This window comes from Acyrthosiphon pisum, chromosome A1 (genome assembly GCF_005508785.2).
Source record: "Acyrthosiphon pisum isolate AL4f chromosome A1, pea_aphid_22Mar2018_4r6ur, whole genome shotgun sequence".
Taxonomy (NCBI): Eukaryota; Metazoa; Arthropoda; class Insecta; order Hemiptera; family Aphididae; genus Acyrthosiphon; species Acyrthosiphon pisum.
The window spans coordinates 80851846-80861929 of NC_042494.1; the positions used below are offsets into that span (position 1 = coordinate 80851846).

Genomic DNA, 10084 nt, shown 5'->3' on the forward strand with positions numbered 1-10084 from the left:
ACCTAAATTAAAACGTATTTTTCAAAATCATTTCATGGTTTGCTTACCGAAATATATATTATAGCAGAGAGATCCACCTACGGGCGGAGCGGCGACGCACACGGACGAAAACCTCTATATACCTAACAGACGGGTAAACGCATACATTTATATAATAAAATAATATTTATAACGACGAGCAAATAGAGTGGTCTGCCGAAAAATTATAATCTACCATTCACGTAAAAAAAAAACACGAAGAGTGATGACGAAATATTTCGTTTCCATAGAGAACGACAGAGCCGGTGTTGTCACGATGGCGGTCGTATTTTAATAATAATAACAATTCGTCCGTGGGACGTTTATTGTGACTTGCGTAGGAAAAATCGCATAAATAAATTTACAAATTATCTCATATAATATAATATTATATACGTCCTACACGCCTACCCCCTTGTCACTTGTCGTTCCTAAACTACCTATATAGGCAAGAAGCAACCATACTCAATAACCTAACCGATATTGCAAAAAGAAAAATTCTAGTACAACTTGTATCGCTGGCAATATTAAAGTAGCTTCTTGAACGCTCGATATTGAAACGATACGTAAGTATCAACCATCGAATCGATTCAGAGTTGAATTCAATCCCTCTTCGAACTTCGACTAACTGTCAACGAAATGCATTTATTAAAATATGTACAATACCTACTCGTTACAATTTTATTATTGACAACAAATCTTGGTGTTGAACTGAATGATGCAGTGAACAAACATATACAGTTCATACTACCTTCACGCATTTTAGATCGAAATAAATAGAACTTATCTAACCGTGTTTAACAAAATATAATTAATTTTTATCATAAACGTACCTACATCTACAATTACCCAAATTTGGGACAAGACACATTGTGATATTGTATGAAAATATTAAAAGTATTGAAGGTGATCCACTGAAGACTTCAACTGTTATGAAAAAGCTACGGAAGAATATATGTTTTAATAATAATAATTTGTCTTTGAGAATTAGGTATAACTTTATGCAAACACATAGTTTACCATCATTGTATCATTTTCATTTGTCAATAATTGTTATTTGTTTTTGATTGTTTATGAATTAATTTCAACAAATATTTAACATTACATTAAGAACTTAAAAGGTCTATTTCTATTCTCTAAAACTATGATAATACATAGCCATATAGGCTATGTACAACAATATAATTTTATCTGAGATTATAATTTATAATATACATACTCACATGACAGTGATGACACATTGGGTAATTTGTTAAAAACGACCAATGTACATTTTTAACAACTCTTCAAAAAGAAGCAAAAACAGTTTTGCTCTCAAATAAATGTTCTTATATTTATTATTTATTTGATTGGATATAATAAATAAAATATATTAGTTAAAAAAGTTTAATATTATTTTGAAATTTTCAAATAAATATTTGCTATTTAATTCATATTTCAGTAGATACCTGTTATTTGATTGAAACACAAATTATAAATTTGCCAAATAGTTTTTTGTTTATCTTGATTCTTGAAAATTTGTTAGAAATATACAATATCATAAAGTCCATTTAATATACTCATTAATATATATTATTATACACAGGATAATTATTTTACAGTGTGAATAGAAACTATTTCCAAAAGTATTACATTATTTTTTTAAATGTAAGTTACCTACATGCAATTTTAATGTTCCATAACGTAACCTTTATTAAATGAAATAATAATTAATAATTAGGTACTGTCATACGTTTTGAATGTCGATATGCGTTTAGATTTTTATTGATATTTTAATTTTAAAGAGCTTTTTTAAGTTGTGGTTCACATAGAGAATCACACGGTTCAAGAGGGTTCTTCTGTGGCTGTTGTACAGCAACTGTACCTGCAGTTATTAATTTTAAAGATGGGTATAGAATATACGGACAATGAGTTTAGTATAAGTTTATGAAATTATTTTATTATTTGTAACAGAATAAACAATTTGATTTTTAAATTTTGGCTTTTTTAAGTTGTGGTTCACATGGAGAATCACATGGTTCAAGAGGGTTCTTCTGTGGTTGTTGTACAGCAACTGTACTTGCAGTTATTGATGGTACACTGAAATTTAGTATTTCCGGTTTGACCAGCTTCAAAACAATTCTTTCATGTTGAACATTGCTGCTGTCAAGACTTAACTGAATGCTTACTGGATCAAAAGTTCGAAAAACTATATCCCCACACCTCTGGGTTTGCTCCTAATTATAAATAAGAAATATGTATGAATAAAATAAAATAAATGTGAATTGTTTTATTATTTTTCATTTGGTTTTTAAATAATGGTTAAAATATTTAACTCACCTCTTCATTATAGATGAATGTAGCCGCTTGTAATTGCCCTTTACGAGGTGACAAGAAAAGAGTTCCTTCCAAACCATATTTTGGTATGAGTATTTGTAAAGCATTTTTTCTAACATACAATATGTAACCTTCTTCATCTCTGATTTTTCCACGGAAAAATATCTAATAAAAAATTGTTTCAATTATTTATTATTCAGTTTATTAAATTATTGTAAAATAATCGATTTACATGAGTATTTAAAGCAACTGATGCTCGCTCAGCATAAGCTGACATACGGGTTCTGGTATTTAAAGTTTGGCACAGTGCTTCAATTTTTCGTTTGTCAAGCATTTCAGGTGTAGTATTATCTACTGCAACAGATACAGCCAAAAGTCTATGAACCATCACATCGGCATACCTGAAAATAAAACAATTAGTGACAGTGTTCCATAGTCTATTTTTTGTAAACAGTTTGTTATATAGTATAATATTAGTATTAAGAGGATGTCAGACCTGCATGTGTTGTCTCCGTCTTAAAAATGTACAACATAGCAAAAACTGTTTTTGTGTGGGACAACTTTTCTCGCATCATATTAATTGTTGTAGAACTACCAAATTTTCACAACACGTAAAGAAGAACTTTATCTATGCAACAGCGTAATAGCACTATCCAATAATTTTTTATAAGAAAATAAAAGAACAAAAAAACCAAATGTTTAGAAGCAAATAACTTTTATTGTATTTATGTTATCTAAAATATGGACACGCTGTTGCATAATTTTTTCACCCTATATGTTCAGAAATTTTGGAGCCACTACTACAAACACAGAAAGGTAAAATTTATCCAGCACAAAACAGTTTTTGCTATGTTGTAAATTTGTAAGACGGAAACAACACATGCGGGTGTAACATCCTCTTAATCATCAAATATGATTATGCTCTTAAGTTAAGCCGTATTCCCAAGACTAATGTATTTGGACAATATTTAGTACTATTGGTTACTTGGTATGCCATTGGAACGATAACTTGTACACATAAGCATCACTAGGGGCCCGTATTACAATAGTTGAACTCCGGTTAAACCACCCAATTCGGCTGGTAAAATCAGTGGTTCAAGCGTAACCGAGGTTTAAACTATGATTGTACAACGGGCCCTGAGGGATATTGAGGGGTACTTTTGCTACCCCATTTTTTTTGTGATAGTGAGGGTATCGATTTTCTAACACAAAAAAAAAACACTTGAATTTTGAAAATGTATTTATTATATTCAATATTTATTAGTTTATAAATTAGGTCTTAATGAAAATGGTTCATTTTTTCAGTTATAAGTTGCGACTAGTAGAATTCAATAAAAATATCATGGTCAAAACCATTTTTGATTGTTAATGTAGGTGAAAATTGTGAATTTTTTATTTAAATTTTAAAATTTAAAATTTAAAATTTGAGTTTAAATATCCACAATATTGTAATGTCATGAAATTAGCTGTATTTTAATATTAAGACGTGTTGAGTGTAGGCTTACGGATATTAGCAAGCAAATCTGAACCCTACTAATGAGTGAATTGCAAATTGTACAGTATGTTCATTAATTGAAAAGTCAGTCGCTTTAAATTTAAATATAATGCAGATATTCTAGTGCAGTTTTTTTTAAATGTAATACATCATTGATAACACAAAATAATATAATGCTAATAGCCTCATTTTTAGTATGGTCTAAAAACAAAATTCAAAGTACACTCAAAATAGTTTTTAAAAATTCAAAAAAAGTCGTTATGTAGTTATTTATTCATAATATTATAAGAGAAAATAAAAATTTTGAAATCGGTTGAAGTTTGAATGAATGATAGCAACTTATATTTTCATAAATACAGCATATTTATTGTAAAATTGTATGGTTTATTTTCACTACTCACACTTTAATAACTAATGTAAATCCTATAGGTAAATCCTAATAAAGAACACTACTTGTTCAAATCATATACAATATTTTTTATTTGTTTTATAATATTGTTCAATATATCCACCATCAACTGCTACAACTGCACAAGACAATTGTATAGATCCATGATCTTTGTACAGAAATTAAGTATCGCTGAGAATATCTTGCACATTATTTAATTATTTTGTGTGAAAGATCATGGGCCTATTATAATACTGTCAATTGTGCATAACAATTTGTGACATTTGAATAATATTATAAAACAAATAAAAAATATTATGTAAAATTTCAACGAGTAGTATATTCACTGTTCTTTATTACGTCCTATTAGATTAGCATTAGACAAAGCCTTAGTTACTAACACGGAGACTGTGTATGTCTTTTTGCAGTTTTCACCCAGTGCATATGATAAAAGTAAAAACAAAAGAAATTTAAAAAAAAAATAAAGAAACTGCTCATAACGATGTATGTATACATATTTAAAAACATGCGTTTAATCCATGTTGAATAATAATAAAATAACATTCAGCCATGAATTTTAAATGTATAACAGACGTCAAACGCGTTGCTGAATGATACTTATGACGCCAATTGGCATCAGCACGCTGTCAACGTATTAAAGTGTGAAAACCATAGAATTTTAGAATTTTATACTTATAATATTATAATTATAGAAAAAGTGAAATTGATAACTTACATTATTAAAATATTTGTAATATTAATTAAATTATTTAAAAATATAGTTACCTAATATAATCTAAGCTGTGAAGGACTTCCATTTTTGTTTATAATAGAAAATAAATAGATATTTACTAGTGATGGGCACTATCGAATAGTTTACACTATCGAATAGTATTCGATAGTTTTTTTAAGCTATCGAATACTATTCGAATGTTTTGAAGTATAACCGATTAGTAGTTTTTCAGTAAAAAGTATCGAATATTCTGAAAAGCTATCGAATAGCACTATCGAATAGTTTTTTATTATACGGACTATTTGGAATTTTGATATTTCAAATTTTAATTCACAATTTATTTCTTGACCAGCTGAGATTTTACTTTTTAGCGATGAATCATTGTCCCCACATAAACACGTATTCCAATTTCCAAATATAAGCTGTAGAAAATTATCTTTACAAATTAGTAATTACTAATTAATAATTAATAATTATACATTAAAATTTAGAAAGTAAATAAACTTATTGTTCATAGAGATATTTGAAGAACTCTAAAATTCAAATCTGATGTAATTTCTTCTATGGATAAAAATACATTATTATTTTTATGTATCAAATATAAGATAAAAAAACTAACAAATTACAAGTTAAAAGTTACAACTAATCAAAATTCGAATTTCGAATGAATAAAAAATAAAAATTATTCGATTAACTAAACTATTGAATGAAAAATTGAAAACATTGAAAACTATTCGATAAACTAATAATAAATAAACTTTGATTATATTATGTTTTTTGTTGAGTGCTCACCTTCTAATTGGAGATGTAAAATGAGTATAAATAGGAGCAGCCAATCCATAATGTAAAAATTCATCATAGGTTTTTGTGCCACTAGCAAAATAAACGGCTTGTAACATACACCGAGTGGCCAAAATACGGAGCATTGTATTGAAAAATGGATTATCTAGTTTAACAGCTTTATCTAAAGAATTTGCCAAGTCTCTGCTAGTGTCCACATTTAATTCCACTCCCTACACCAAATAAAAACAAACATGTAAAATGAAAAATATTTAAGACAATCAAAAAATATTTATACCAAATGTGCTGCAGCTTTAATAAGAGACTCAAAGTTTGAAGGTGGTGGCTTAGGATGACGTCTTAAAACTGCAAATTCTGGAAAATCTGAGTATATCTTTTTTGCAACTTCTACGTTAGCTAACAACATAAATTCTTCTACCATTGAATTGGTTTCTTTTAACTGTTTTACTTCTACGTCTAATGGATCTCTTGTTTCATTGTCTACGAGGAAACGAATTTCAGGTGAGGCCAAGACCAATGCTCTAAAAAAGTACATATTACACTTTAGATAAATATAATAATATACTAATAATCATGTAAAACATAAAATAAATGTCAAACCCAGCTTCAATACGACGTTTTTTAAGAATCTTTGCAAACTTATTAAGCTGTCTCAATCCCAGGGCAATAGAATTATCTTGGTTCTGATCGTCAATTATTAACTGTGCTTGATCGTAAGTCATAGCTGCTTTTGACTTAATAACACTTTTTGTATAAGTACTATTAACAATGTCTGCATTTGGAGTCATCTCCCAGACACAAGAAAATGCCAAACGTTCTTCTCCTCCTCTTAAAGAACATAAGTTTGAACTCAATAAGCCTAAAAACATTAGTTAGAATTATTAATTACCATTCAATAATAATAATTAAAATATATTGAGTATGTAATTTAATCCAAATATAATATAAGATAAATATAATCTATAGATATAAAAATTAATGTTTCTTTGTCTTCTGTCCACCCAGAAACAAATTGACTGTTTTCAATAAAAGTTATATCAATAGATTCCTTGATACTCGGAAAATAATGATAGCTTATATTCCAGAAACAAACATAAAAAATGATACACAAAGCACAAACTTAATGCATACAAAATAATTAATATAATATATAAACAATAATTGTTTTTATATTTATATTATTTATTATACAACACATGCCTAAATAAAATTAGGTTAATTAAAATAGGTAGTACAATTTCTTTCAAAACTGTACAGAGCAACGAACTGGGTAGGTAATTTAGCTAGTTCATAGTATAATATATAATCAAAGATAAAATTGACATTAAACTAGATAACTAGAATTAGTTGAATGTTTAACAGACATACACACAAACACAGTAAAATATTAAGAGCAAATAATAAAAAAAGCAGGTAAGTGGATGTCGCACTGCTGTACAGTAGGTTATAACTTACAAGTGGATCAATGTATAATGGGTTATATTAAACTTGAATTCAATAATATAATATCATTGTATAAGAAAAACGATTCTGAGCTGAGACTTATTATTTAATTAATAAATTATTTTTTATTCGTAGGTATGGTAATAAACAAAGCGTTAGAAATTAATATCCCACTTATAGTAGATTTCCATAATTTTTTGGTAGTTTTTCCCGTGGAAGTAAATAACTACTGAGAAAATCAAAAAATGACCTCTCTAAAGTATCATCTTGACCCAATTTTCTAAAAGATAAGGTACTATAAGTTGAAATCAAAGCACTCCTTTTGGTAGAAATTTTGTATAAGGGACAAAAAAAAAATAAAAAAAATGAACACCATTGTAAAACCACTTCCTCGCTCTGCTCAAAATCTAATATCTTGTGGCTTTGTCTGTTTTTTTAATATTATTATTTATTGTCTTAATAAAAATATTACCTGGTACCATATCGATACGTCTTCCAGTTAGATACACAGTAGTGGCACGTTGGCTGGCTTCTAGATCTATGGCTGTACCAGGTTTAACAAAATGAGTAACATCTGCAATGTGCACACCAACTTGGAAATTTCCATTGTCCAAAGGCATACAATGTAATGCATCATCTATATCTGTACAACCTGGAGGGTCAACCGAACAAATATCCAAATCACGAAAGTCTTTTCTGCCCACAAAGTCCTGTAAAAATAAGATCATAAAAAAAAATGAAAAAGTATACTTGTAGGTACATAACTGTCATAATAATTAAAAAAATTGAGCACTAGAATCTAATGAAGTACTGGGTTAGAAAATCCTTGAATTTGAGAAAAATTAAAATCATTTAAATTAAAAATACTTTCAAACAAAGCTTGAAAATTAAGATTTATTCAGATGTTTATATATCATTATATTCACTAGTGCAGCGGTTCCTAACTCATCAGCCGGGTCTCGCTTGTATTAAGCCGGGGCCAATGTGGTACTGGGCCTGCAGCCCAGCATTGAGTCCAGCAATCGAGTCGAGAGTCTAAGCCAAGGATCAGAAAATTTTAATTGACATCGACAATTTTTATATTTTACACGTCTATATATTTTCTTATATCGTTTTATTTGTGTGTGTTTATATTTTATATTTGTATATTAAGTAAGTAAGCCTCAAAGTTTTTTTTATATAATTTGTGGACCGCACAATTAAGATGGTTGAGAACCGTTGCACTAGTGTACACAATTGTCTGCTTAATAGGCGTTATAAAATGTAATTCAACTCTTGGTATTATTAATAATTACCCTAATAACAAAAATAGGTTTCTTTTCAATTGTAAATTGTATGGTTTTGACATAAATATATTATGTCAAATTTTGGAGGATATGACACAATTTGAAGTCATTAATCTAGTCTGCATGATTGTAAAACAGTATAAAGAATAATTTATTTTTTATTTTATCTATTATTCTTTATACTGTGGTTATAAACTAAAATATAAATAGGTACCATAGATATATTTCAAGAAAGGAATTGTATCTATGGTAATAAAAACATTTTTTTTTTTTTCATTTACACAAGTAAACTATCAAAATTACTCTTATTGGAAGTTATGGCTGAAAATAAACCTTATGAATTTGAAACTAAAAACAAAAAGAATGATGATTCAATAGATATTATTGATAAATTAACTAAATTTGTTAATTATCTTAATATTGATGGTCAAATGTTGTTGAAACCATCAAAAATAGAGTAACTTAAACAAGCGTTATAAATAAGTAATTTTCTTAATAAAAATGTAATACTAATTTTAGTTTACAAAATGAAATGAAATTTGAACAGAGGGCAGAGCAAATAATTAAACGCCATCGTCATCACGACCAAATTATAGTTGAAGAAAACGCGGTAACTGAATTACAAAAATATATCAATGTCATAACTAATGATTTGGACAACAAATTGAACAAAAAAGGTAAGTCACTGAAAAAATAAATAATTATATCTATGCATTTTACTCAATTTAAAATATAGGTATTTCAGAGTTAGAGTCAAAGGATATTACTGAGATGTATGATAGTCTGATGAATCGTAAAATGTTGATCTTAAAAAGTTCAAAAAATGCCAAGTCCCTAAAAGACTTTATAAAGTTAAATAAGGTAAAGATTTAGGAACAAGACTTCTTTCTGGGACAACCTTTGTTTTTGAAATTTTTTTTTTTTAAAGCGTTGTTTTCATATGCTTATTTCAAAAATGTATAGTTAAAAAATTACGGTTAAATAACTATTTTTGCTCCAGCCGCCCACACGCCTGACTGTGGTGCACTGGTAAACGTGTCATGCAATGGAGCTACGATTAGGGGTTCAGCACACACAAATGCAAATGGCATTTTTGTAATTTGTCAATTTAAAACGAAAATATCCCTCGACTTGGTATGCAACACCACCTCAAGTACGTCACAGAGTAAAAAAGTGTGGCCTCTCGCTCTCTGCGCTGCGCTCGGACAAAAAAATCAAAAATATCTCTCGACTTGTTGAGTAAAACCACCTTAAGTAGATCTCGGAATTAAACAATGTTGTTAAGAGGATGTCAGCGCACTATTAGTTTTCTCTCTCTGGCCCACGCGCAACATATACATAACGCGTTTATGCAAAATCATTTTTTCTATGCGTTTAAGTAATCTTAGAGTAAAGTCACCTATTACAAAAAAGATAGAGAATAATATTTTTGAGGGAATGACATATCAATTTTATATTTTATTATTATTTGACTTTGTATTTCACTTTCAAAATAAATAAAAAAATGTTGTAAATTTAAATTATGTTTAAATTGATTTGAGACAATATTTAGACAAATCGATATGTCATTCCCTCAAACGAATTATTCTCTATCTTTTTTGTAA

The 10084-nt window shown here is 28.4% G+C and overlaps 2 protein-coding genes across 2 annotated transcripts; one reads left to right on the forward strand and one right to left on the reverse strand.

Annotated features, from left to right (window-relative positions):
- Positions 1 to 1930: 1930 nt before the first annotated feature.
- On the reverse strand, positions 1931 to 7937 carry LOC100572231 (exosome complex exonuclease RRP44). The gene is made up of 7 exons (XM_003248446.4): positions 7667 to 7937; positions 6352 to 6610; positions 6029 to 6272; positions 5743 to 5963; positions 2567 to 2735; positions 2338 to 2499; positions 1931 to 2234 (listed from the first exon to the last, which is right to left on the reverse strand). The coding sequence occupies exons 1-7, from the start codon at positions 7920 to 7922 to the stop codon at positions 1989 to 1991; spliced, it is 1557 nt and encodes a 518-aa protein (XP_003248494.3). The 5' UTR covers positions 7923 to 7937; the 3' UTR covers positions 1931 to 1988.
- A 764-nt stretch (positions 7938 to 8701) lies between these two features.
- On the forward strand, positions 8702 to 9853 carry LOC100572320. The gene is made up of 3 exons (XM_003248447.4): positions 8702 to 8937; positions 9000 to 9157; positions 9217 to 9853. Exons 1-3 carry the CDS (start codon positions 8798 to 8800, stop codon positions 9351 to 9353), a joined length of 435 nt encoding a protein of 144 aa, XP_003248495.2. The 5' UTR covers positions 8702 to 8797; the 3' UTR covers positions 9354 to 9853.
- Positions 9854 to 10084: the final 231 nt, after the last annotated feature.